At 38.1% G+C, this 27,510-nt stretch overlaps 7 protein-coding genes and 1 long non-coding RNA gene across 16 annotated transcripts in view; 4 read left to right on the forward strand and 4 right to left on the reverse strand.

Moving 5' to 3' along the window:
* The first annotated feature begins 89 nt into the window (after positions 1–89).
* Positions 90–1,679, forward strand: LOC6578790 (glutathione S-transferase 1). The gene is made up of 4 exons (XM_002004660.4): positions 90–303; positions 364–412; positions 960–1,021; positions 1,083–1,679. The coding sequence occupies exons 1-4, from the start codon at positions 206–208 to the stop codon at positions 1,552–1,554; spliced, it is 681 nt and encodes a 226-aa protein (XP_002004696.1). The 5' UTR covers positions 90–205; the 3' UTR covers positions 1,555–1,679.
* A 161-nt stretch (positions 1,680–1,840) lies between these two features.
* Positions 1,841–11,595, reverse strand: LOC6578791 (DENN domain-containing protein 1B). 4 transcript variants are annotated; one of them, XM_044010960.1, is made up of 10 exons: positions 11,107–11,595; positions 10,741–10,941; positions 6,681–6,951; positions 6,548–6,601; positions 6,225–6,485; positions 5,704–6,165; positions 4,256–4,288; positions 3,662–4,171; positions 2,749–3,339; positions 1,841–2,469 (listed from the first exon to the last, which is right to left on the reverse strand). In XM_044010960.1, the coding sequence occupies exons 1-10, from the start codon at positions 11,121–11,123 to the stop codon at positions 1,978–1,980; spliced, it is 2,892 nt and encodes a 963-aa protein (XP_043866895.1). In that variant the 5' UTR covers positions 11,124–11,595; the 3' UTR covers positions 1,841–1,977. The 4 variants fall into 4 exon arrangements, with proteins under 4 accessions (XP_043866895.1, XP_015018806.1, XP_015018805.1 ...); XM_015163320.3 differs by having other exon boundaries at positions 1,841–2,517; positions 2,779–3,339; positions 11,107–11,594; XM_015163319.3 differs by lacking the exon at positions 2,749–3,339 and having other exon boundaries at positions 1,841–2,517; positions 11,107–11,592.
* A 400-nt stretch (positions 11,596–11,995) lies between these two features.
* On the reverse strand, positions 11,996–12,557 carry LOC26528608 (CLIP domain-containing serine protease 2). The gene is made up of 2 exons (XM_015163324.3): positions 12,377–12,557; positions 11,996–12,313 (listed from the first exon to the last, which is right to left on the reverse strand). The coding sequence occupies exons 1-2, from the start codon at positions 12,555–12,557 to the stop codon at positions 12,072–12,074; spliced, it is 423 nt and encodes a 140-aa protein (XP_015018810.1). The 3' UTR covers positions 11,996–12,071.
* On the forward strand, positions 12,242–12,803 carry LOC116804122. Its single transcript, XR_004364161.2, has 2 exons — positions 12,242–12,322; positions 12,384–12,803. It is a non-coding gene; the product is annotated as an uncharacterized LOC116804122 (long non-coding RNA).
* LOC6578792 (activating signal cointegrator 1 complex subunit 1) lies at positions 12,783–14,692 on the reverse strand. Of its 2 annotated transcripts, XM_044010963.1 has the most exons (5): positions 14,407–14,692; positions 14,228–14,339; positions 13,822–13,918; positions 13,485–13,749; positions 12,783–13,423 (listed from the first exon to the last, which is right to left on the reverse strand). In XM_044010963.1, exons 2-5 carry the CDS (start codon positions 14,334–14,336, stop codon positions 12,872–12,874), a joined length of 1,023 nt encoding a protein of 340 aa, XP_043866898.1. In that variant the 5' UTR covers positions 14,337–14,339; positions 14,407–14,692; the 3' UTR covers positions 12,783–12,871. The 2 variants fall into 2 exon arrangements, with proteins under 2 accessions (XP_043866898.1, XP_002004698.1); XM_002004662.4 differs by having other exon boundaries at positions 14,228–14,692.
* A 104-nt stretch (positions 14,693–14,796) lies between these two features.
* Positions 14,797–16,608, forward strand: LOC6578793 (putative methyltransferase C9orf114 homolog). Its single transcript, XM_002004663.4, has 2 exons — positions 14,797–15,651; positions 15,717–16,608. The coding sequence occupies exons 1-2, from the start codon at positions 14,922–14,924 to the stop codon at positions 16,460–16,462; spliced, it is 1,476 nt and encodes a 491-aa protein (XP_002004699.1). The 5' UTR covers positions 14,797–14,921; the 3' UTR covers positions 16,463–16,608.
* A 39-nt stretch (positions 16,609–16,647) lies between these two features.
* LOC6578794 (palmitoyltransferase ZDHHC20-B) lies at positions 16,648–21,711 on the reverse strand. Of its 4 annotated transcripts, none has more exons than XM_032730252.2 (8): positions 21,626–21,711; positions 20,981–21,557; positions 20,776–20,897; positions 20,519–20,625; positions 19,845–20,082; positions 19,549–19,684; positions 19,360–19,489; positions 17,407–18,561 (listed from the first exon to the last, which is right to left on the reverse strand). In XM_032730252.2, the coding sequence occupies exons 2-8, from the start codon at positions 21,114–21,116 to the stop codon at positions 18,159–18,161; spliced, it is 1,272 nt and encodes a 423-aa protein (XP_032586143.1). In that variant the 5' UTR covers positions 21,117–21,557; positions 21,626–21,711; the 3' UTR covers positions 17,407–18,158. The 4 variants fall into 4 exon arrangements, with proteins under 4 accessions (XP_032586145.1, XP_032586143.1, XP_032586142.1 ...); XM_032730255.2 differs by having other exon boundaries at positions 18,259–18,376; positions 18,451–18,561; positions 20,981–21,673; XM_032730254.2 differs by lacking the exon at positions 17,407–18,561 and adding an exon at positions 16,648–17,161 and having other exon boundaries at positions 20,981–21,675.
* Positions 21,712–21,990: 279 nt separating this feature from the next.
* Positions 21,991–27,510, forward strand: part of LOC6578795 (cAMP-dependent protein kinase type II regulatory subunit) — a 42,153-nt gene continuing 36,633 nt past the window's right edge. Inside the window, exons 1-2 of one of the 2 annotated variants that reach the window (XM_015163327.3) lie at positions 21,991–22,111; positions 23,911–24,126. The gene's annotated coding sequence lies outside the window, so the exon portion shown is untranslated. The remainder of the gene's footprint in view (positions 22,112–23,910; positions 24,127–27,510) is intronic. The other variant, XM_044010961.1, reaches the window with a different exon arrangement.

Genomic DNA, 27,510 nt, shown 5'->3' on the forward strand with positions numbered 1-27,510 from the left:
TTTTCCGTTAAAAGAAGAGTCGGCTAACAGCTGATCTGCAAGCGCTGCCACTCATTGGAATTTCAATGTGCAACCAGTTGGCAGCGCGGCAGCGTAATCTTGTCCTTTGCAGCACTGCTTAAAGCATATGTTATTTTGTGTATCTGTTTACCTGGTGCATCATTTGCTCGCATTATTCAACTAATTTGTGTGTTTTCATTTAAATATGTCCACAAAGCCTGTTCTATATTACGCACTCTTCAGTCCTCCAGCTAGGGCCTGCATTCTGACCGCTAAACTAATTGGTTTAGATGTTGAACTTAAGTAAGTGCGATATAAGCCATATGTCCTTTACCTTCCACTTCACATCTCTATTGTCCACAGAGCCGTTGATTTTTCAAAAAAGGAACATTTAAGCGATGAGTTTTTAAAAGTACGTATTCAATATGTTGTATATGCTAGTATATGAGCTCTCGCAAAATGGACTTTGTTTTCCTCTCGTAGCCAACCTTGCATTGAATTCCGCTTAAAAATTACTAGCCGAAATGTTTATTAAATTCAAAAGGCTTCAGCACATACGTGGTATTTTATTAAATGATATTGTTTCCGCAAGCTTAAAATGTCGTAGGCTACTTTTTATACACCTTTCTAATTACCATATAATCATGAATTAGAAAAACCGTACTACTTTTTATATATTCGAAATTTGGAACTCAGATAATTTGTATACTAATTACCCATTGTTACAACCGAAATTTAAAAGTTTGAAGCATACCTAAGGGCATTTTTATTTAATTTACCGAAGTTGTCAGCGAAAAAATTATAATAAAATAAGAGTAATAAAATATGATTTGTCTTTTTTCCATTCCGCTCAGTTCAGGTTTTGTTTTGGCCAAAAAAACGGTTTTGTAATGCAACAGTAATATTTTAATTTGATTTCTGTATTTGCTTTGCATATAACTATAATACATTTATTACAGCTCAATCCACAACATCAGATACCTGTTTTCGTGGACACAGATGGCGAAGTGTATGTGGACAGGTATGTATACATATATGCGTATTTCAAAACTCAAATATGTATATTTATGTATTATTTGTAGCCATGCGATCATCTGCTTTATGGTTTCCAAATATGGCAAGACCGATCAGCTCTATGCCAAGGATCTTAAGCGTCGCGCGCACATTGATCATCGTCTGCACTACGAAAACGGCGTACTCTTCCATGTGATCAAGGATATTGTGGCGCGCAACATTTATGGCGGTGAGGCGGAGTACAATAAGCGCAGTCTGGAGCTTTGCCAAAATGCGTATGACACATTGGAGCACTTCCTGAAGCAGGGCAGCTTCGTGGTGGGCAACGAATTAAGCGTGGCAGATATATCAATACACACCACGTTGATTACGCTGGATCTGCTGCTGCCTGTGGATCGTCAGCGTTACCCTAAAATTGGTGACTGGCTTCAGCGCATGCAACAGCTGCTGCCCGACTACGAGGAAGTGAATTTGAAGGGAGCCAAAGCGCTGCAGCAACGCATAGAAGGCTGCATGGCCGAGCACAAATCCAAGTCTTAAATTCAATACAATTGACAATACAGTCGATGATTAAATTTTGTTTAAATATGTATATACATGTATATTTTAAATAGAATTTTTAATCGATTTTTAAAGCTAATTGGATTAAATTCTCACTATGCTAATGCTTTATGTGTCTTTTTGATTTGGAAGTCAAATATATTTGTAATTTGTTTTTATCTCTTTTTGAAACAGTTGCTCATAAATTTGTTTTGGTTTTCTAATAAGCCGCTAATAGGTAACAAATATTTTGTTGTTCTCATTCTACGTGTCTAGCATAATATTATTTAAGGTTTCTTTTGTCTGGTATATCATATATCGCCTAGGCCTAGCTATGTATATGTATATATATATAATACAATACGAATCATTAACCTAATCACACTTATTTTGGTATCTTTTCCAGTTAACGTCGCCTTCACTCTAATCAAAGGTCGTCCAGTTGTTCATGCCCTTGCCAGCGCCAGCGCCTACACCTGCTGTTAAAGCTGATTTGGTATTGGCACCTGCAGCAGTTGTTGTTTCAGTTGTATTTAGAGAAAACTGATCCAATCCGTATTTGCGCAACAGCTCGAAATCATCATCCGGCGGCTTGGCAGTATTGTTGCCACTGCGTTGAATCTGTGGTGGAAGTGGGTTCACCACTCGGTTCGTAACAGCCGCAACTGTGGCCATGTGTTTGGGCGCAAAATAGGGATATAATGGATTATTAACGCTATTGCTGCCCACGACATTGTTGAGTACGCTGCTATTGACACCAGCGGGCAAGGTGCTGGACTTGGACTTGTGGTTGTTGCCAAAAGTCTTGCCCAACGGCGGCAATGGGCGCGCATTCTGATTCAGTGGATCGAAATCCTCCAGATCGAAGCTGGTGTTGTTGCTATCGTCCAGCGATATCAGATCATTCATGCTATCCTGGGGGTGTGGTTGAGCGTTGTTGCTGCTGTTACTGCTGCGGGGTGACTGTGAGGGCGAGGAACACAATGTTTATGGATATAGATCAGTCAGGATAAACTTCTAAAAGCGGGGCAAGCTACGTGGGTTAGTCTACTACAATGCAAGCGGATTAGTCGCAAAGCTACGGAAGGGCCTGTCCATTAGTCTTGGACTTGGTTAAGATAGTTTCGGGTCAGCTGGATGTGTTAGTATGAGATGTGAGGGGGGTGTAATACCACAACCAGGACGTTTCTTAGCTTTAAGTATACGCGCAGCTGTGTGTTGTACCTCTCTCTTGGAACGCGGTGTTGGTATGGGCGCTGAATCAGAACTCTGGGGCGATGATACATTTAGCTGCGAAAATCGTGAAGCAGCCGTCACAAAGGAGGCGCATGAAGAACTAGACGATGCCGAAGCTGACGAGGTGTTCGAGTTGCGCACCGAATTATTTTGCTCATCCTGCCAGCAATTGCGCTCCAGACGATTGATGCCAGCGCTAACAGCAGCCGCTGTGGCTGCCACCACAGCATGGGCACTGCATTGACGTCGCGGTGGTATAGGCGGCGATTGCACATCTGGTGGATTATCGAAGCTCGAGTCTGTGCTGGCCAGCGCACGTGCCTTAGTGGGCGTTGAAGTGTGCCTAGGTGGCTTCAAGTTGCTGATTGGATATGAGTTGCTGATGCTGCTCTTGCTGTTGCTTCCATTGCTGATGCTCGAATTCGCCGCATATGGATGATTGTAGTAGGAGGCGGGCTGTGATGCTGGCAGCGTTGGTGGCGGTGGGCGTGCCGGCGGCGCACCATTACGTGGACGCGTGCTGTGTTGTTGCTCAGCGTTGGGCTTTAGCTGCGTGTCAAAGTTGGCGTTTGGCATTTTGCGATGACATTGCAAGTTTGTGAAGTATTGGTGTTTGGTGCAAGTTTCAAGATGAGGCAGACAGGCGATAATAAACAGACAGACAGACGAGACGAGACAACACAAGACAACACATCACAACACAACAAACACATGAAAAAGGCAATGAAAAGAATGAACATAAATAACTTATTGGTGACATAACAGCAACTTCAACGAGAATAATGAGAGATAGAACAATAAAGCGTTAAGCGGCACATCGACGCTATAGCAGCTGCAGCCGTCTCTCGTATTCACGCACTAGACTACTTACGCTTCGGTCAACGGCGGGCGTTTTGAACAGCGGATGATTCTGCAGCTCCTGCGACAGATTCATCTCTGATGAGCAGATCGAGCTTGCCGAGCTAACAGCAGGAGACGCACCAATAAGATGATCAAAATGAGCATTATTCGGCGCACCCAGCGCATGACCATTCGCAGGAATATGGCTGCTCGAACTGGACATAGCCAGCGGCACAGGAGCGCGTCGCTGCTGCTGTGGTAACTGCAGCATTGGCTGCTGCTGATGCTCGCGTGCTGCGCTGCCATTCAAATTTATCTCACGCTCCAGGCGTTTGCTGCACACTGGCGAACTTGGCGCCGAACGATGCGTGACTTTGCGTCCGTAACCACTTAGGCTATTGACACTTCCGTCCGGACGATCCGAGTGCTGAGGGGAGCTTAGGCCGAAATGGAATTGATGATTAGGATTATGATTGTGGCCGCTGCCGTTATCACGCCACTTCTTGTATGCGGTCTTAACACCACGCGAGCTCTCCTTCACCTTGAAGTAAAGAGAGTTTGATCAACATTAAACTTCTGCTCGAATCTTAAGCGTACGCATGATTTTAATAAAGCTACCACTCACCGATTTAACAGCAGACTTAACAGCTGGATTAGTCTGCAAAAGTGATTCGCATTTGGTGATATTACAGTATTGATTTAAATATACATATATATGAGTATATAGAGAATCAATCAAACCCCGGAACGAGCATTAAGCACAGAAGCACAAACGTGAGTTCCAAGCCGCATATATGAAAGACAACGCACAAATATTAAATGACACATATATAAAAGTATTTGTATATAATATATATATGTATGTATATGAATAGCAATATAAATTACAATCTAGCTACTATTAAATACTAATTGTTAAGATGGCAATGATGATAAAAGGTCGAGTTAATGCAATGAGGCTTGAAAAAATGTTATTTTTACTAATTTCATGATTTAAATTTATGGTTAAACGAAGATATTCAATTCTTTTTTTAAAGGTTAGTAAAGTGTGCATATAGCTTTTGGCTTTTGATAGTTTTGTTGGGAATATGTGCGTACCCAATTAAATATATCGACTTAATTAAATATATCGACTCGTTATAATGGCAAAAGCTTTCAAATAGAGCGGTCTTTTATACTAAAAATATATTTGCTTTATACATGAATATGTATCTAGATAACTGTTGATAACAGCTATTATAGCTTCGAAGCAACTTAACATATTTTCTTCTGTTAAGCAGTTTTAAAATTATGGTGCACTGCTGCAGACATTTATTTGCTCTGTCTGTTAGGCTACTGTAAAATGTATTATCTCTGTTAAGCCGCTCTTGCTTTTAAAGAAAATTTAACAAATATATAAATATCAAAAGTTTATGAAAACAAATACAACAACTTTTTGTTACACAATAAAAAAGTATTTTAGTTTTGCCAAAAAAACAAGGATTAAGTGCAATTGTTGGTTAAAAGAGAAATAGAGATAGGGAGGATAGTAAATCAATAGAACTAACATTTGCTTGGTTTTTGTGGAAAAGGTGTTTTGTGTGTGTTTTTTTTTTATATATTTTTTTATTGTGTTTGTGGAAATTATATTCGTATTTTGGTGGTGGGCGGTGGCAACCAGTCTAAAATTTGCTCTTGGTAAAGACTCGCGAAACACTGCGCTTTCCCAAATAATACTGTGAAATAAATTAAATTAAATTAAAATAATATTGTTGAGCAGAATATACGAACAAAAATTGTAGAAACTAATCAAAAATAATCTTAAAAATTACGGAACAACATTTAGAGCGGGAAATTGTAGCGGGACAGCGCAGAGGGCTCAATCCATGTATTATGCTTTCCAAACCAAAACATTATAAATAAATAAATACTTTGAAAACAATAGGACCCAAGAATGTCGCACAACGAAATGTAGGAAATGGTTGGATGTGTAAATCGTATTGCATTATGATGAGTAGGGGTTAAGGCAACTGAGCTAACAGCCATGGAGCTAGGATTAGCACAAGGAGGTCGCGTGTCTTCCGCGAAGCTTACCTTGTCCTTGACATGCTTTAGAAAGACATAATTGCGACCGCGTTTCTTCATCTTTTCTGCATATCGAACTGTTTCCCGTTCGAATTCATCGGAGAAACCCAAGCCGCTATTTAGCATTTTGAGTCGATCATCAATGAACTGGGCGAAGATTTGCAGCTCCATCATTTTGGTGAGAAACGGACGCAGGTGGGCGGGTCGAGATTCAATGAACTTTTCGCGATTGAACGTTTTGCAGGTGTCGTGAAATTCAACAGCATCCCGATAACCGCCAATCAGTTGTACCAAAGCGCCGAGGAAGATTTTGGAAACACGATCCCCGATATGGTCCTGAGTATGGCTTAAATATTTCTTAAGCTGCGACACTATCTCTGCAGGCAGTGCACGGACATCATCAAAAGGACTCTCCAACAGATTCGTATCACAGTTTAAAATCACAACTTCTCCGAGCTCATCGGCAGACACCTGAAGTAGAGCAAGTAATTAAAATATGCAAGAAATAATACATTTATCATATCAGTTACAGTTTCGAGTACTGGCTTTGGCACACCAATTAAATATGGCATAGGTGCACCCAAGTAATCCTTAAACTCCCAGGGCAACACAGGTATGAATATATGCTGCCAGACCATGGGATAGAGGAATGCATTGGCCGCCTGTATGCACGAGGATAGCCTATCCAAATGACTCGATGTGAATATAATGCGACGCTCCGCGAGCATAGCAGCAAACACACTTATCATCTCCTTAGGATCCACAAAGTTGTAATAGAGATTTAGATTGTGCTGCACAAGATGGAGTAAATTACTTTCACATATTTTATAAATTAATATTAATTGATGCTTACATTTTCTGGTATGCTGGGCAGTTGAAATGGCAAAGGCCGCTCAAATGTAAAATGCTGTGGAAGAAATACATATATGTATGAAGTAGAACTTGTTATATTAATATTACAAATATGTTCAGTTTCAGATACTTACGCTTTGTCCGCTGTTATAGTACACCGTTAGATTTCCACCCGCATCTGGAACGCCTCTGTTGTATGCCTCCGATAGGAAGGTTCGAAACTCATTTAGATCGGTACGTTTTAGATCCGCTAACACAGTTAATAGCTTTAGGAAGGGATCATGCCAGGGCAGATAGGTGATGAGCACCATCGCTGTTTCCGTTTTCGGATCGTGTCGACAAAACCCGAAACGCCATTTCGAATCGGCAGTGGTATGCACAAAAGAATAGGACTGTACAGAACCCCTATATAAATGTGAAATAATCATGATTAGAAATTTAAAATAGATAATGAGCAGGATGTGTATATACATGGAATAGTTACATATATAAAAAGAATTTTAATGAGCAAATAATTAAGCCCATATGTAAATACACTTATAAGCACATCTCCGTCGATCACTCTGTTCTCTTCAAACATTCATACTTATTTTCTACATTATAAGATTCGGCCGTGGCTTGTATACGTTACATATAACATGCTTATTATGGCATATCCGTTCGGCTATGCCATCAACCCAAGTGACCTTGACAGCAACAAGCAACAGTAGTCGTCGTTTCTCAAGAAACGCTTCATCGCACTTATACATACATATGTATGTACACTAGCAGTGGAGTTTTCGAGTGACTAATGCCTGGCTGGATCGTGTCTGCGACCACTTCTTATTTAGCGTTGCCTCTTAACCCAAATTATAAACATTTGGAAAACATAACAGCTATTTAAAAGGCGCAAAAAACCATTAAACATTTAATATGCATTATTCTAATGCGTGTCTCTAACATCTTTGTAAATATTTAGAATTAATATAGGATTGTGTTAAGTGGCGTTTCCTTTTGTTGCTCTTTGCCTTTGTCTCATTGTGTGACATTTTGTGTGCATTGACGATTATGAACTTGCAACACATACATAACTACATATAAGTACATATATATGTGTTGAAATGTACAGTTTGGCAAGAAAGTGTTTACACACAGGGAAAAAATTTGAATTTTTTACTTTGAAGCGAAATAAAAGCAGTAAGAATATGCATATTCAATTTTTTTAAAATGAAAGTAGGTATATTAGACTATAAACTATATTAGTAAGTAAAAAAAATTACAATATGTTTCCATTAACAAAAGAAAATAACAAAAAACAAAAGAAGTAACAAAAATCAGCTGACAAGAAAGTGTTTACACAACTAAAACAATTAATTCATTATAATGTTTTAACTACTTTTTATTTAAAACTAATACTTTTTTTGGCCACCGTTGGCATCTATGACTGCTCCCAAGCGTCTATTCATCGATTGGACCAAGTTTCTGACATATTCCACTGGGATATTTCGCCATTCCTCCAAAACAATGGTTTTCAGCCCAGTTTTATTCTTTGGATGTCTCTTGGTGGGTAAAACTGCCACAGAGATTGGCCAAATATTTTGATTTTTTGGAAAACAGTATATAATATACTAAGCCGTGCAAAAAAAGAGGATAGGCTTGAGTTAAAGGTTAAAGGTTAAAGTTAAAGGACACCCTCATCTATTATCACCCAGGGCAGAGCGAATTATGCTCAGAAAAATGGACGAGAAACCAACTATTTTGACCAGGATGGTTGCCAGTGAGCTGAAGGAGGAGTGTAGCATAACCATTTCCCGGGAAAGTGTCAGAAGAGCACTAAAAAGTAATGATCTGTCGTCCCGACTAGCCCGGAAAAAAAAACTGATGTCGGCAGATCACGCTCAAAAGCGTCTAACGTTTGCTAAAATGCACGGAAATCAGCCAGATTCATATCGGGATGATGTAATATTTTGCGATGAATCCAAAATGATGGTATATTATAACAATGGTCCAACTAGAGAGTGGGGCAAGCCCCTAAAAGCCCTCGAGAAGAAAAATATAATACCGACTGTTGATTTTGGGGGTGCATCTCAAGCAAAGCAGTTGGATATCTATGTTTTATTGAGAACACCATGGATGTTGGACAGTATTTTGACATTTTGCGCACACATTTAGTAACCAGTGCCAACAAATTTGGATTCTTTGTCAATGGCAAACCAACTATAAGGTTTTTCAAGACAATGATCCCAAACATAAGGCGCATATTGTGAGGTGCTGGCTACTTTATAACTGAAAAAATGTGTTGGATACGCAAACTAAAGGCCCGGACTTAAGCCTCATTGAGAATTTGTGGGCTTATCTGAAGAAGAGGACCGCCAAGAGGCATCCAAAGAATAAAACTGAGCTGAAAACCATTGTTTTGGAGGAATGGCGAAATATCCCAGTGGAATATGTCAGAAACTTGGTCCAATCGATGAATAGACGCTTGGGAGCAGTCATAGATGCCAACGGTGGCCAAAAAAGTATTAGTTTTAACTAAAAAGTAGTTAAAACATTATAATGAATTAATTGTTTTAGTTGTGTAAACACTTTCTTGTCAGCTGATTTTTGTTACTTCTTTTGTTTTTTGTTATTTTCTTTTGTTAATGGAAACATATTGTAATTTTTTTTACTTACTAATATAGTTTATAGTCTAATATACCTACTTTCATTTTAAAAAAATTGAATATGCATATTCTTACTGCTTTTATTTCACTTCAAAGTAAAAAATTCAAATTTTTTCCCTGTGTGTAAACACTTTCTTGCCAAACTGTATGTGAGTAAAAGCACGACAACAGTTATTCGCAGTAAGCTCCGCTTTCAATGCGACGCCGCTTGGCCTACAGTTTTTTTCTTTTCAGCTCTTTTGCATTTCACAGGCGATTTCGTGCTGTTGGTTTTTATTGTAGGCGTTGGATTACGTGAAGTCGTTAGATGCGAGCATTATTTAATAAAATATGCTAAACAGGCGCAAGCGACAAAATCGCAACAGCAAAAATGACAACGAAGCTAGCATCTATCTCGCTTCCACTCAAGCTGTACATGTCGGTGCATTGACTTTGGCGATAACTGTTAATTACAATAATGATAGTCAGCCGAAGAGAGACAGACAGAGTGACCGGGAGAGAAAACGAAACTTAATGAATTAAGAGACTGCTGGAGGCTGTATTTGCTGTTATTGTTGGCTTAATATATGTATGTACGTGCCCTAACTGTGTTTAGCGTATGTACATACATATGGATGTGCCGTTTTTCTGTTTGTTTTCATTTTTTTTGTGGAGATCTTTGCTTTGTGCTAATGTTTATAATTATTATTAATTTTACTTTAAAGCCATTTCAGCAAACAAAAATTCATTAGTCTAGCATTTGGTGCGCTTTCTCAAATTGTATCATTGTTGTTTATCAGTGTGTATATATTACCGTGCGATAATAATAGTAAGCAGAAGGCTGGGCGAACAGTAAAGACAACTTGTTGCCCATTCTTAAGACAGCTGCAAATATAAAACCAGAAATGTTTTCAGCGTGACTAACAAAAAGACAATTGACGCATACCCATACACATATCTGTATATACAATATAGCTGATATAGTGAGGAAATACTTGCTATAAAAACAACAAGCGTAATGTGCGAAAATGAACTACGTTCAACGTAATCCGAATGAAATAATTCACCAATACGCTATACAAACTGGCGCGCATATGTAAGTAAACAAACCAACAGAAAAACTATACAACAGGTTATACAATTCATGGACAAACTTGAAGTGGACGCTGCCGCTGCTGCTGCTGTTGCTGTTGCTGTAATGACTCATCCAGCCAGCCAGTGCAGCCGACATCACTTTTTTATGGTTAATTGGGGTTTTTATGGTTCGATTTCAGTAAGATTTTGGCTACCGGAAGATCTGTTAGCAATTCATTTATCTAATCGATCCCTACCTATATATCTTATATAAATATAATCGCATGGACTTCCTCTCCGCCAAAAGTAGCTCTGCAAAAAGCGAGCTGTCTGTGACCATTCACCCAATCAGACAGCAAATCTCAAACAGAACACCAACGGTCATTGTTCTATATGTTATCGTTGTTATTGTTGTGGTCTTGTATAATATGACTAATGCAAGCTCAGTTGAAACATGCATGCGTAATAATGTGTTATAAATTTTCAGTAACACACGCACCTTATGAGATCGCAGGGAAACGCAAACGATGGGATGCCATTAAGCACCTCCTTATCGCGAAAGCCCTCCGGGAAGCTTTCAATAATGACACCAGCGGGCGTTGCGGCTGCTCCTCCACCTCCACGATTAACACTGCCACGATCGATGCCGCGTGTGGGCTTTACTTCGCACCAAAACTCAAAGAGTTTCTTTACGTCGCTTCTGCCAAATTCACAATAATTATTTTGTATATATCAATAATAGTATATAAGATGATGAACAAATTTCACTGAGGTGGCGGCGCTCAGTGGTCATCCAAGCGTTACGCCCACTGCACATTTTATTTTTTCCAGATGTAAGTCTCTGAGAGCGACACACAATACTTACTTAATACGTGAACCCATCTGAAGATTTTCTTAATTTTGCTGCTTCTAACACATATTTTATACAATTTAATCTATGGATTTTTGTTGTTATCCGTTGTGGCTTTTTGTATATATTAAGTTTTTATTTTATTTGTAGTGTCAACAGCAGCACAGCCCGCATAAATGTTCACAGTCGGCTGCTCACTGTGACTTTTCCCTTCTCTTCTTTCTCTTTTGCTTTGACGAATCACGGATTGGTTTCGCGACGTCATTGAATCATATCATTCAATATTTTTCACCGACTATTGCGTTTGCGATTTTTCCAATTCTTTAAAAAGCACCGCTCATTTGATTCTGGGCGTTTGAATTTCCCCAATATTTATTGATCAATTTGGCACACTTATTTTCATGCGAAATAGTTGTAACAAAAACACTTTGAAAGACAAAAACACCAACAAAAAATTAATACATTGACGCAGATACAACCAACTCCGACAGCAGTTGCACTTGTACTCGATGCCCATATTTCATACTCGATACCCGTTTAGTCAGCTGCAGCCTTTAGTGTTTTTATTCTTGGTATTTTTTACCGATACCGATTCACATTTCATTACAACTTTAAGGTTTGACAGTATATTTTAATCGTTAAAGCAACGAAAATAGTCCGATAATAGCTACAGCTTTGTTTTTCTTATCGGCGCGCATTTTATAATATCTATAATAAATATATATTTCCGCTGCTCATTTAATATGCATATATCTTGTATCGGCGATCCAATGAATATAGCTGGCAACAGTCACCATCGTTGCAAAGTGTTAAACCATAAGTAACTGTAACAACCTGTAGAAATCTTTAATGCTGTTGTAACACATCCATCACTGTTTATTGTGCTTAAATAAGTTTAATCTGCTTTAGGAAGTGTGTGCTTATTTATTAATTACCATATATAGTATATATGTATGTACATATGTATAGAAAACTACATGCTACTGGTTATTGGCAATATCGCCATTGCAAGAGTCAAAGCCAAGGTCACCAGCGCACAACTGGGATGATGTAATGTTTCGGCAATCTTTGCGAGTCTTTTGAGTGATCTTAGTCTCTAACATTACATCAGAGAAGTCTGCAGTTTCCGTTTTTCCCCAACCAGTTACAAGAAACTCTTCCTGACTTTCGGTCAACTTCTGCAGTGTATCGTCTAGCGGCAAGCATATTGGCTGAATATTATCTATTTTAAGTAACGGGAATAACTAAATGTCAAACATTAGTTAATTTATATTTAAGAATTTACCTTTCAGTTTCCCATTCTCGTCCCTGACCACTTCCTTTGATAGTTTGATCAATTCTATATCATTATGACCAGTAAATTGCGAGAAATCCTTGTGCACAATAACCTTATCAATTTGTATGTCCTCAACTGGAGGCGCGCAAATATACATATATTCCATTTCCCTTGCCGGAGTCTGTTGCATTCGATTCGACAGCGATAAACTTATTGCGGTGGACGTAGTGCAATTCTCGGAACTCAGTAAAAGATTTCGGCAGTCATCGGAATATTTTAAGAAAAAAAAAAAAAGTAAAGAATATAAGCATAATATGAAAATAAATATATTATGAGTATGATTCAACTACAACTAATGATAAATGGAGCCTAATTTTCTCAATCCATTTCATAATGTGAATAAAAAATTAAAAAATTATGGACATCTTAAACTTGATCATTTAATTCTTTACATTTATATTAACCATTATTGTTTAGAATGTTTAGAAATGTAAGACATAATGCTTAAAATTTTAATGTGCCCGTTATTTTATAGAAATCATCCACATCCCTGGACGACTTGAGCACACACATATGTACTTCGTTGCATTGAGCAGTTCCGAAGTCGAAATCGCCAAAGCGTTTAAGGATCTCGCGTGCATCAAAACAGTTTCGATCATTATTGTTTACTTTCTCCTTGCGATAGCGAGCATTAAGCACGGTCATATGCAACTTGATGCTATCTCTTTCTATGTTGTCAGTGGCACAAAGCCCTGTGCTTTGGAAATAGTTCAAGCACTTGTCGGCAAACACTTGTAGGTTCGGCGACTCTACATGAGCGTAGAGCACTTTGGTGGCGCTGGGATCATCGTTCATTATTTCAAGGCCTTTAATTTTTATTTCAAATGGTGTACGTAGATCCGTTAGCCATTGTCGACATGCATTTAGTTCAGTGATAGCTTTTTGGCGTTCAGCATCATCAAGCAGCACATAGACGCCTAAAGTGATATGTATACAACGTTCTGATATGAATAGGTCCTCATCGATGCCTGGCAGTTGGGCATCTAAAATGCTTTGCTTAAAGGTTATACAAATCGATTATTAATTTATACTATATTTATATATAGTTAATACTTACCTTTAGCTCATTGAAACGTTTCTGGACTTCGCCAGAATTTAATGGAGCGGCCAAAAAATGTGTTGGCTTCATTCGCTTACGTAGAGAATCAACGAGCAGCCGAATTTTCCGAAGAGCGGCACAAACATTTTTGCGATCATTGGATTGAATAATTAAGTCATTGGACGAATCATTCTGACGTGGCACATGGATTTCTGTCTGACTTTCTGTTTCAATGCGACGCTTGGTGGATCCCTTGAATCCAATCAGACCCCCATAGAAAGATCTGCAGACGGTTTTTAGATATGATTCATTTACCATAAATTATTATAAGCTTTAATGTTAACGGAATACTCACTTGGGCACATGAAGGGCCAGTTTGTAGTTACCATTGGACAGCTGCTCAATGTCACATTCCGCAATATCTTCCTCGTAATCATCATCGGCATATAGATCTACATAATAGATAGCTAAATTATTCTGACACACAACACAAATACAGTGGAACCTTGGCTAACAACACAATTCGTCCCAGCATTTAGTTCGTTAAGCGAAGCGTTCGATAACCGAAATCACAAATGCTAATCAAGGTAATGTATTCGGGGTTTCCCCTATTTCATTGTTTAACACAGATAAAATTTTTGCATAGAATACATGTTTTCAAAGTTTTTGTTGGTCATGCGAAACAATGTTCGTTAAGCGAAACTTATTTCCCCAAGAAAAATGGTCATTAACCGAGAGTGCACTGTAATTCATTTTATTACCTGGCTCTTCGTAGCCCTTTGAAACTTTTTCATTGGCGGCGTTCCACTTGCTGCTACCACCAAAATCGTCGTGCACCATATTTACTCGATAGTTGCGATTGTTACTCATGCGCTGAGTGGTAGGAGACAAAACATTGCGACTCATTTTGTTTGCAAAGTTTTTCCGTTGTAATTTTTACCTTTACTGAGTGAAAATAATATTTCAACTTTGCCAGTGATGTGCTTCATAGACAATTGGTATTTAGTTTAAATGACATTTGAGCAGGGCTGTCATACTTTGCGTTTTTACACAAAATTAAGTTCCTTGGCGCCAAGCCTTCAGCCCTTGTTTTTCTTTTGATATGTGATTTAAGCAAAAATATGATAATGAATATGTTCCCTTTTTTCTTCAGATCCGTTATTTTTAATGTTAATTAAAGGTCTTTTGCGACATCACATTTGTCGTTTTTTCACATAGACAGCAATCAACCAGCTTCCGACAATGTGACGTCACACTTTCAAGAAATACTTTTTACAATCGATATACACTTAACATAGACTCTCAGCTGCAGTCGATATATGCAAGATATTCTATATTTATAGTTCCAGCACGTAGCTTGGGATTTGAACTAGTTCACACGTGCCACTAAATAATAATATTGTTTTTAATGTTATTCGCAACAAGTTGAGATCTTTTCATTTGTAAGCTATCAAGATGTCCGCGGCAACAGCGATTAGTCATAATAAACCTACAGAGCCACATAAGTCATGGAAAAAAATCAATGAGGAACGCAAGGCACTCAAACGTCAACGAAAACAGGACAAAGCTCTCAAAGATCTAAAAAGAGTTCAAGAGCTCGCTGCATCTGCTGTCAATGAAACAGAAAATGGAAAAGCAGCATCCAAACCAAATCCATCAACGGTGAGCATTGCCGTTCCCGGCTCCATATTGGAGAATGCGCAATCCGCAGAGCTACGTGCCTATGTGGCTGGCCAAATAGCGCGAGCTGCCTGTATATTTCGTGTCAATGAGGTGATTGTGTTTGACGATGTGGGTGTGACAACTGCCCGCGAAACAAAGCGTATCTATGAACAGGATGATGCGGACAACAATGGCAATGGAGCGGGTAAAGCGACAAGCACAGTACGAAGCAGCTCTTTGCAATTGGCCCGAATTCTACAATATTTAGAGTGTCCACAATATCTGCGTAAATACTTCTTTCCCCTGCACAAAGATCTGAAGTACTCTGGTCTGCTTAATCCACTTGACACACCCCATCATCTGCGACAGCAAAGCAAATTTCGTTATCGGGAGGGCGTCGTTTGCGATAAACAGGCAAAAGAAGGCCACAGCTATGCGAATGTGGGACTGCTAAATGATGTGCTGATCGACAAGGCATTGGAGCCCGGTGTGCGGGTGACTGTGAAAATGGAACCATCAAGTGGTAGGTATCAGAGGTTTCTATAACTTATTTCTAAATTAAAGGGGATGTTTTTGTTTTTCATTTAGATGGGAGTCGGAAACAGCGTGGTACCTTAGTGAGTCCGGATGAGCCGCGGCGGGAGACGGGTGTCTATTGGGGTTACCAGGTGCGCATTGCACATTCGCTTTCTGAAATCTTCACAAAATCGCCCTATGATGGTGGCTATGATGTGATGGTGGGAACTTCAGATCGTGGCACTAGCGTCCAGAATGTACCCAATCAATCCATTGGCTACAATCACGCACTCATTGTATTTGGCGGTCTGCAGGGTCTCGAGGAGGCCCTAGCCAATGACGAGAAGCTGACCGTCGATGATCCTCAGCTGCTCTTCGACCACTACATTAATGTGCTGCCTAAACAAGGTTCACGCACTATACGCACTGAAGAGGCGCTGCTGATAGCGATGGCGGCTCTACAAGAGAAGCTGCAACCACAGCAGGCGGATGTTGAGTGTGATTTAAGTGATTTACTGCCACGCAGCGAGGACACTGGGATTCCAATGGCGCGCGATGTCCTTGTAAGCAAGAAAAAGAAAAAAAAGCTTGTGGATAACACGGAATCCAATGAAATACAGCCAGCAGTAATAGCAACTAAACTCAGTCCAACGCCAGCAGTACCAAGGCGTCCAAATCCATTTAACGAACACAAAAGAGCCGAAGTAGCACCGCAATCTATCAGCATGGAGGCAGATTTCGAGGTGGTGTCTGCTTCAACAGGACATACAGCAGCAGTTAATGAGAATCAGAATGATGATTTAAGCCGTTTCGATTAAGTCATTTTCACACTCAGTTTTCATTTTTACTCTTTTTTTTAATTGTTTTAACTATATTGTACTGCTTCAATCATGGATGTATATATAAAAGATATTGCGATGTTATGGTGTAACGCCGTATCTTAGCTACAAAAACACAAACTTAATCTATGGATATAAATCTTTTAAGAAATATTCGTTTTACATTCTCATAACTTTAAATTGTTCAACAGTATATTTATACAATTATAGTACATGGTTCTATGTGTCGGGTCTTGTGTGGCAGCGCTCGATTTATGCTAAGAAGCAACTATATAGGCAATCTAATAGGCATTTTTCAGTCACTTGCACTATCAAACATAAGACACGAAAGTATTTTGATAACAATGGTGCACGCTCCTCTTTCAATTTATATATTAACTAGTACAAAATGTTTTATAATATTTAAATATATATGATTATATTCCTATAGACTAGATTAACGTGCAGCCAGCAGAGGCTGTGCTGAATGTATATACAGTTCACTACATATATTATAACTATATATAATATGTAGCAACATTATCGCTCATTATTAGCTATGGAATGATCGAGTCCTGAAATCGCGCCTCTGGCAAGAAGTCCTCCTCCAGCTCGATGCGCGTATCGCTATGATAGCCCAGCAGTGATTCCGTATCCTCCTCTAGATGTCGTATGGGATAGCTAATGCCATCGCCGAAGCTACGATATATATATATATTGTTGATGCAAATCGGAAAATTGATTCACAGAGTGCAAAACAAATAGAAATCAAATGGAATATAATTTACAATAAAATATTTAATAGTTTTACTATGTGAATTTGTGTCTGTGTGTTTGCTTGTTTATTTTTGTGTTGTTCGAATTTAAGGGATGATATGTATTGAATTGTGCAGTGCAATAAAGTGCAAGTGCAAAAAATTCTCATATGATAAAAAAGATTGAAATACTTTTTATAAAAATGAAATATATATTTGTCATCCAGCCTGCGCGCGTACAAAAACGTGTATATCTATTTATATATAAATGCTATAAAAAATTAACATTAGTAATCTAGCAAAAATATAAATCAAAGTGTTTAAATATTAATACAAATTAATATTAATAAAAGCATTCAAATGCGATCAAGTTTAAAATTCATTAGGTATTCTCCTTTTTTTTTTTTTTTTTTTTTTGCTTAAGGTGAGTTGTGTATACGTATATGTTTATGATCCTTTTTTTATGAGTTTTAGTATTCATCAAGTCTTTAGTCTTTTATAACAATTAGACCACTTACTATGATTTACTTTAACAAAATAACAACATTCAATTAATGATACTGTTTAAAAATTGCCCCATTCAAATTGATTATCTTCATATATATATATATACGCTCTGATTTTATAATTAGCCTAAATGTCTTATTGCACAAATTAAAAATAAATTGTTTTAGGCATATTTTTCATAATACATACATACATATATATATATGCGATTGATGTGTTTGGATGTTAAGGCAACTGGGCAAACGGTGCTATAGGTAGTAAGAGTTAACATTAATCCCATCGAAACCCCTTCATAAGACTTACAAGTATGTATTCAATACACACACGCACACACATGCTTCCAGACACACATACACACACACACGCACACACTCTAGCAGCTAGCATCGTATTACATCAAATGGGATAACTTGCTACTTGAATTGATTTGCATTTCACACAATTCGATCGTCAGCTATCGCAGTTGGATGACCATTCAACTGAAAATGATCCTTGGGAACTACTTGATCGCCGATCATATCGACGACATGATTGTTGAGGGTTGGCGCTGTCTTCGTCGTTGCTGCGGCTGCGTCTGCTGTTTGTTCTATGTTGACAGAGACTTGACTAGACGGTATTAGAGGATGATTGTTGCTAGATGATTGGACGTTGTCTAGCTCCAGATGAGGTTGGTGATTATTGAGTGGAATTGCGTCAATCAACTTATCTGTGTGGTCGGCATCTAACCTGTTGCTGGTTGCTGCCCCTGCTGCCGTCCTGCCCATAGCCTCGTATCGTTGGGCATTCCCATTGCCAAATTGATCAGTGGAGGTCACGAAGTATAATCCATCGCCCTTACTAATTGAGGTTTTAGTTTTCGTGTTTTTCCAAATTTGTGAATAAGCAAAAGTATTTGGTATTTGTTAACAGAGTTTGATTGAAAATTGTGGCGATTGTTGTTTTTGTGGATAATTGCAATTTTGTTGTTGTTGCTGTTGCTGTTGCTCTTTGTTAGATAGATAAATTTGCGCTTTATACAATTTGGTTGATATATACATTAATTGTACAGTATATCGAATGTGTTGTTTTTAGTAAGCCATTGTTAGCATCAGCTTTTAAAATAATTAGTTACAGACCTATGTTAATTGTTTTTTTTTTTTTTTTTTTTACAAACTAGAGCCCTAACTAGAGCTAGTTGTAACACAAAATGTAAACAAATTATAGCTATAATTATCGCAAGCGGATAATGTTCATTATCCGTTAGTTAAACACTAAACTTTATATTAGGTCAATTTTAGTAGGACTTTTGATAATTGCTTAGAGCTATTTTATGTATGAAAGGACTTCGAGTAACATTTGTACCTTGCAACATTTGCTTTTTTGTTTAAGCTTTACAAATTATTTTCTAAACTAATGCAAAAATGTAATTCATTTAATATTTAGTGTGTGGGAGTGCAAGTACTAACAAAAAAAGAAGCGTTTCATTTCGCAAGAGGTGATAAGTTAATAAGAGAAGCATAAATTGGCAATAGGCAATGATTTTAAAAATAAACAAAACACACACACAAAAACAACAAAGAGTGTAGCACAGATAAGTAAATATATGGATATATGTATATATATACATCGATCATATATATTCATATCATAACGTACCTGGTAAATACTGGCAAGAACCAATACTGCCATTTGTCACCAAATACCTCGCAAAAATTGGCAAAACGTCCCAAATTATAGCCATTCTTGTCGGGTCCACCAACGCGAAAGATGGGCGCACGAAATGCCTCTAAAATTACAAATCAAATCAATATGATGTAATGCATAGGTATATTTCACAGATATTACCCAGTGTGGTGCGGTTGACGAGCACCAGATAGATGTGGTATCCAAATAAGCTCACCAAGCTAATGGCAAACATGATCGATATGAAGAATAGAAAGAGTATGTGAAAGCGTCCCATGCCGCTGCCACCTGGCTGCCCCTGTGTCGAAACAGCAAGACCATTTTCTTATCAACTTATCAAATTTAATATATATGTGTAACAAGATGTATGTCTAATTGCATTCATTAACAAACAAGCATATCCAGCTAGGAGTTAAACAAGCTATCATGCATAAGCTTCAGCTGTGGGCTCGACTTACCTGGACGAACATTATGAAGTCGTTAAGTGTGGTGAACGCCACGTACAGGCAATAGACCAGCGCATAGCCCAAAAATAGGACGAAAAACTTGTAATTGGAGAAGTTGACGCAATTGTTCACCCATGGACAATGATGATCCATTTTCAGTACACAGCAACTGCATACGCTGCAATGATGCGATCGATCCGGCTTGATGATCTTGCACTTCTCACAGAATCTAACAGAGCCATTGATTGTGCTGAAAGTATATGAGTATACAAGAGTGGAATATATATATTTGCTTACATTATGCGCAATTTCTAATCATGATCAATTATACTATAACAATATAAAAAATAGATAGCTTATCTACTTTATATCTATTATTTATTCAATAAATATGCATTTGAGTGTACATTTAACGTACTCGAATTTATTTTCTGACTGACTAAACTGCCAGCAGCTTACATTTATCAATTATAGGGAATTATATTATTCATCTTCCTGCAGAAACAGTCGGTCGTATCTCAAATTGCTTTTTTTTTTAGATATTCAGACGCATAAAGCTCTTTTGAGAACAATTAACTTGTAGTATTAAAACATTTTAGTATGACTGAAGGGCAGCGATTGTACTAAATGTTTGCTAACATATTTAAAATTTAGGCACAGCTGTTTTACTATAATGATTTCCTTACCGATTCGTAACCGGCAAATTGCGCGCAAAATTGTTTAGAATGCGCTTTTGAGTCTCTTGATTATCGGCCCGGAATAGCTGATTCACTTCTTCATCCGGTATGCGCCACTGAAATAGAAGATATTTTCATATATACTGTTTCGATGTTTACACTGTGAAAACATGAAAACGAAACTTTCGTGCCCTTAATTATCACAGCCTTATCAGCGTGTGAATCATACAAGTGCACGTCTATGTGTTTGTGTGTGCTAGTTTTACCTGATCCGGCACGCGGCCCACTGGCGTGTTAATAGTTTGCCAATAGGACCAAAGGAACAATACGAGAGCGATGTGATAGAAAATCAGCAGAAATATCTTCGCAACATTATTCTCGGTTTTCACTGTATGTAAGGCGCGTAAGAGAGAGAGAGAGAGATAGAGTGTATCGTTTACGTTCTTTGTAAGCGATATTTTGGTTACTCACGAACACATAGCTCCACCACATAGGCATAGTAGGACCACGCGATCACGCCGAATATGAATAAAACGGGTATCCACTTGAAGGCGGACAAACAGCAATTACAGGGAGATTTCCTTCGACGATTGTCATCGTTGCCCATTCTGCCGAATAGGGGGCACGGCTCTGCGTGAATCTGTGAGTGTGTCTGTATGTATGTTTGTATGTCTGTATGAATGTGTGTGTTTGTTGGCGGCACCACCGCTGTCGTAGCCAGCTCCAGGCTCTTTTAGATTTCCTGTTATGTTATATTGTGAGATGGGCAGTTCGCTCGATGTTTGTTCCTTCGTTGTTTCGTAAATCACAGTCAGTTGATTGTCACAAACAATAGGCGAACACACATTGGAGCTGGGTTGCGCTTTCCTTTTCTTTATTTATTTTCGTTTTTTTTTTTTTTTTTGTATACACAGACACTATTGCATTTTTCTCTTTCAGCTGGGACAAGTGAAAGTGATTGAAACTAGCTTTTAGCCATGTTTTATATTGCTTTTAGTTAGTTTAAAGCCATCGCCTGCTGGTAAGAGGAACAACCTTTAGCAGCGTGCTAGAGCCAATATACAAGTATTGCAAAGTTAATAAATATAAATATATTTATCTGAACCGATGGCTCACTTCAAGAATGGTTTGTGGTGAAGAGTGATGTGCATGCGAAGTTGATAATATATCGATATTTCAAATTGGAAGCCTGAAAATAATTTGAAATATTTTTGACAATTAAAGGAAGACAAAAATTTTTGAGCTAGAGTTACTTTGCTTTGATTAATACGACATTTATATGCGAGAAGCATGTGTCTGAAATGTGAAAATAATAAGCTGAGATCGAATGAAAGATATCGAACCTGTTCCAAGGTACATCAGCGTTGCCAACTAAATAAAAATAGTTGATGTCATGTTGTGACGTCACGTGTGCTGCCATCAGTCTGGCAGCGCTACACAGAAACGATACCACCGGCTGTACGAAATGTATCGAGCTAGCCCAATAAGAATCCAAGTTTCAGTATTATAGTAACGTGTGCCGTCGTCAGTGGTGGATATATATTCTGTCCGATATCGGATTATGCGTACTGCGTGCGTTTAAAATCACACACACCAAAAAAAGTAATTATAACCAGTTAATGCAAATCTTATGCAAAGTAACTGCAGTGTTGACAAACAAATTCAATAACAAAAATCCAATTGTAAACCTTTTTACAATAATTCACATTAGAAATTTTTGATTGTGCAAGTGTATGTAAAATGTGCGCGTAATAAAAAACGAGGGCGCGATATGCACGAGGAGCCAAAGGGGGCGGTCGGTCGGTTGAGGAGGTGGGCTGTGGGCGGCAGTCGACAGGCTCACAAAAAAAAAAAAAAAAAAAAAAAAAAAAAAAAACAAAATATACATACAAATTTCTACCTATCACTTTTGCCAGCTTGTTGTAGTTGTTGTCGTTGCCGACGTCGTTGCTGGCAAGGTTTTTGGGGACGCCTGTTGGGGTCTCTTCTCGTTCTTCTTGTAGGCGGTGGGGGAGGTGGGGGCAATCAATAAACGCGCTTCCACTAGGCCGCAGGTCAAAACGGAAGAGCGGGCAGAGCAATGGGCAGAGGAGGGTAACATTTTGTCGAATGCCGGCTGAAAATGTTTAATTAACAATTAAGTGCTGCCCACTCTAATAAGAAACATAATCTGTACCTCATTCTAATCAGTTGATCTAATTGTGATAACGTGTGTTTGTGTGTGCGTGTTTTTTTTATTACTTAATTAATGTTATGCGCGGTACAAATGTGCCACAATCGTTGATTAATTAATTGCAAAATTTAATTAAAATTAAAAGTTGCTTAACGCATTGATCTGACACACAAACTGATTGGTATATGCGGCTTATCATATTTGAGGTTTGGTGGGGTTATTAGACTAACCCAACTGCAATTGCCAATTGGGGTCACGGTCAGCGTTGCCAAACGGGCGACTTTTAATAAGCCAAATGCCAATCAGAGCAGAGGCAGGTGTACTAACACAAGCACACACTTTTTGTTGGCCTGTGTGTGTGTGGGGAGGGGGGAGTTGTGCAAGCGAAGAGAGAACGAAGAGAGAGCAAGCGAGCAGCTGCTCTGGTGCTCGGTAGACAGGCCCAAAAAGCACAAAGCACAAGTGCAAATAAACAATACAAACAAATGAGCGAAGCACACACCAATATGCACACATGCGTACATATGTATATATACATATAAATATATATAAAAATATACGTATATATGTATATGTATATTGCACTACAAACAGACTCAACAAATTGCTGTGCACACACGCAGAAAATATTCAATGTTTATTTAAGCGCGAATAACTCACACACACACGCGTAATTAATTAAACAATTACATTGCCAAAAAAGTAAGCGAATTGCGTGTGCATATATATATTCAATATATATATGTATTTATTTCATTTTTTTTATGAGTTTAACAACTTTGCATTTCACATTGGAAGAAAATACCTATCAGTAAATCTTATTGGATTTGTTGTATGTATTGAATCAGCAAAATGATAACGGTAAAAGTATTTACATAGTATTTTAATTTGAAAATCTTTCTACCATATACTTGGTATACGTTTCTACAAATATGTATGTGTAGCATTTCTCATTTTCAATCAAATCAAATAAATAAATATAAAATATTTTGTTGATACACAAAATAAATGTACTTGAACAACAACTCTACACTAAAGCCAGCAGCAACAGTAGCAGCGCAGCAGCAGCAGCAAAAAGTTGAAGCTTTGATTTGGCCGCAAGAGCCTTCGCCTTCGCCTTCGCATTCGCCTTTACCGTCGCCGTCGCCTTCGCTTTCGCCCTCGATTTACGCCCTCCGATAAACCCAAACAAGCCAACCCAAGAGTAACAAATTAAATTTGGTTTTAGCCAATAGCAGCAGCAACAACAACAACAACAACAACCACAATAACAAAAGCAACAGAGTAATCAAAAGAAGTAAAAAGTCAGCAAGTGGAGACAGCAAACAGCAAGTAAGCGCGAGAGCAGACGGCCAGAGAGACAGAGGTAGAGTGGGGGAGAGAGAGAGCGAAACAAACGTCGTTTTGTGGTCTAGCAGCAGCAGAGCAGCAGCGTCAAAGTCAGGTGAGTGCTGATACTTGCTATTATTGCTTTCCATTAGTTTCTTCACGCGATTAAATATTTTACGGGCTTATCAATAACTCCCCCAAGGGTGACATTTGCTTGATAAACAAATAAATTCGCTGAGCGAACGGGTAAACGGTTGAGCGGTTGAATAACGAGCGCGCGGTCGGGCGGGTGGCAGCGTTGAGAATTCCAGCTAAAGTGTGTGCATCAAGTGGCAACGCTAATATGCACTTACACATACATACTTATACCTTAAGTAAATAGGTGCACTCGTTATTGTTTTATGTGACATTCATTAATATTTCGCTTCCAAGCACACACATACATACACACACACACATCCATCAAACTCCGTCATCTATCAGCATTAGCGGAAGGCCAGCGGTTACATTAGTCACGCGCACACAATTCCAAGCGGGCGTCCAGCTGGTGACGTAGCAGCCAGGAGTTGAAACGGGAACGATAATGGGAGTGGGAAAGAGAAAGCAAATTGGAATGGGAATGTTAGAGGAGCTGTCATTGAGTCTGTGGACTTGCGGCTGTGGGCGGGAAACAGAGCAAATACTTGCGTAGCATATACAATTCTATTGCCTGCGGCAAGCTACGGCTTCCACTCATCGACTCTCTTTTACTCAGTGCTGCTCTCGATTGCGGCATTGCTGCTAACGGTTTTATTCCCATTGAGTTGGGCCCGTAAGCCAGATTGCTTGCATGCCCGCACGTTTCCTGGACGCAGCTTCAGCGTCTTGGCCGATGGGCCGAGGTTGCTTTATTGATTACGTAGCGCCCAGCGAGAACGCTCCGATGAATGTAATACATTATTGGAGCTTAACAGTTGGCCATTCTCGTTACGCAGCCTCCGTTCTGCTGCAGCGGCAATGGGGCACAGGGCATATCTAAAGATTACATAGAGAGCTTTAATTACATATATACAATATTTGCTTTTACTGAGGCTGTTCTTAAAAACTAAAGGACTTTTATAATTCTATGTACATACAATATTACATAAATGTATATGTTCGTTTTGTTTTTTTTTTTTTTTTTTTTTTTTTTTTTGTATCATTATTGTGCTTATGTCTTTTAACCAAGTGCTGGGTTTATTGCGATCCCGTAATAAGTCAGGGAAAACTTTTTTGTGTACGCCAGAGCTCAGAGGTATTTTTATTGACAGAGTAGAGGCAAAGTAGCCTGACCCTTCACTCTCGCGCCCTTTCTCTCTCTCTCTCTCTCTCTCTCTCTCTATTTGTCTCTCCTCCTCACACACACTCTGCTGTGTGTGTATATTAAGGGCTTTGCCATTGACAAGGGTTTCGTTTGTTGTTGTTGCTTCGACTCTACAGTTTCGTCTTGTTGCACGTGAAAATCCCATCATGAAGACAAGAGGCAGGACCCTTAGTTGCTGTTGTTGCCTTTATTACTTTTTCATTCCCTTTGGCGTTTAATTTTCTTGCTCTCTCTCTCTTTCTCTCTCACTCTGTCCTTCTCTCTTAAACAAACATTTTTTAGCTCCTTTCATGTTGCTTCTTGTTTAAAATGTATATGATATACATATATGTATATCATTTCATTATTATAAAAAATAAAAACAAATTTTGAATAACTGTTTGAGCGGGCGAAAATTCTTTACGCTGATTTCTAGACAATGTTTTTTCCAATAAGAATTCTTGTTTGGAGTTCAGCTGCGTATTCATTTCGAAAATAGAAATGAATGTACACAAAAATTGAATAAACAACTATTTCGAAAAATCTAGCTAAGGCACGAGGCGTATGCGCAATTTCTATGGCCTCTCAGCCGTGTGCAGGTGTTTCTGTTTTGTCTGGCCAAAAAAGGCAAATGCGTAAATTTGAACAAACTTAACTGAACTTAGGTGAGCGAAATATTATTAATTAGATCGCAAATCAACAAAATTTGTTTTCTATGATTAATTATTTGTAAATATTCGCGTAAAAACCAACAAGCAATTTAGGTTATGATTCACAAAATGTTATTCATTATGAATGCCCCACATTTGTCGTCTTATTGCGTGGGAGTTGGCCGAAAACAATGAGAGAACGTGCCTAACATCAATAAAAAAAATAAATCACATACATAAATTTATATATACATATATATACATAATTTATATATACATATATACAGCATATCTATTTTGCTCAATCATAAAATATGCTAAAAAGAAAATGCTTCTCTAAACATGCTAATGAAAATTCTTTTTAATTGCTTTGCTATGTGTGGCACAAGCCAAATAAAAAAAATAAATAAAACTAAAAAACAACCTTCAAAAATTCAAGTTTCAGTTTTTTCTCTTGTTGAGTTTTTTGCTCTGAGCTCTTTGCTTTTTACGCCGCCAGCAGCAAAGCAAACAATTTGCCAAGTTCATCAACATTTCCATTTAATTTTCAATTTATGTATTGCAAGCACTTAACAATTAGTAATTAGGCCAATAGATAAAAGCCAAGTAGGCATAGGGCTAAAGTAAATTAGAGCGCAAATAAGACAAATAGAATTTTCCATTGCGAAGACGCAAATAAACGAGCTCAATGAAAGCGTGAAGCTTAACTAACTTTATATATTAGATTCATACTAATGTGGTCTTACAACGAAGTTTTAAGTCAAGTTGGAATTTTAATACACAGGCAAAGAAAATTTTATACATATACTAAATATACTATACTAAATATTCTACTTGTTCTCGTTTGCAATTGGAAAGGGATTCCTTCTTAAAATCCATTGTTACTTGCCAATTCGCATATTTGGCTCAGAATATCAACTTGGCTTATCACATAATACAATAATATTCCGATTCGAATTTAAAAGTTGGGCATTTTACGATCCATTTCAGCTTTAATATTGATGTTATTCCGTTTGAAATCGAAATTTATCCCATCTTCGTCGAAAATCGAACGGAAATGGCCTTCACAATTAAAAGTAAATTCATAGCTAACGTTAATGAATTTTACTTTACAGCTGAGATCCAAGCAAAGCTTATCTAAAACATAATCCTCTTTTGAATGCCCCATTGAGCAGCCAAATAAAGGACACGCTCCTTCCCATCAGGCGATGCTCTCCGCTCTTTGTTCACCCGCACAAAAGGCAATGAAGCTTAAGAAGCTCTATTCGATTTTAATGGAGTGCAAGCTCTATTACCTAATGTGCCAATGGATATGCTTAAGCGATTTGAAATTTAATCTTTATTTATATTGTTACTTAACGAATAACGAGAAAAACATATATGTATGTATGTATGCTGATTAGATAAAATGCTATCGTACTTTTTATGCTGCTAAGAAAAATACCTTAAAAATGTTATTATATTAAAATATAATAAATTCTTTATCCTCTACTCTGCATATCTATTCCAACATAATTGAAGACAACGT

This window comes from Drosophila mojavensis, unplaced genomic scaffold, assembly GCF_018153725.1.
Source record: "Drosophila mojavensis isolate 15081-1352.22 unplaced genomic scaffold, ASM1815372v1 contig_80, whole genome shotgun sequence".
Classification (NCBI taxonomy): Eukaryota; Metazoa; Arthropoda; class Insecta; order Diptera; family Drosophilidae; genus Drosophila; species Drosophila mojavensis.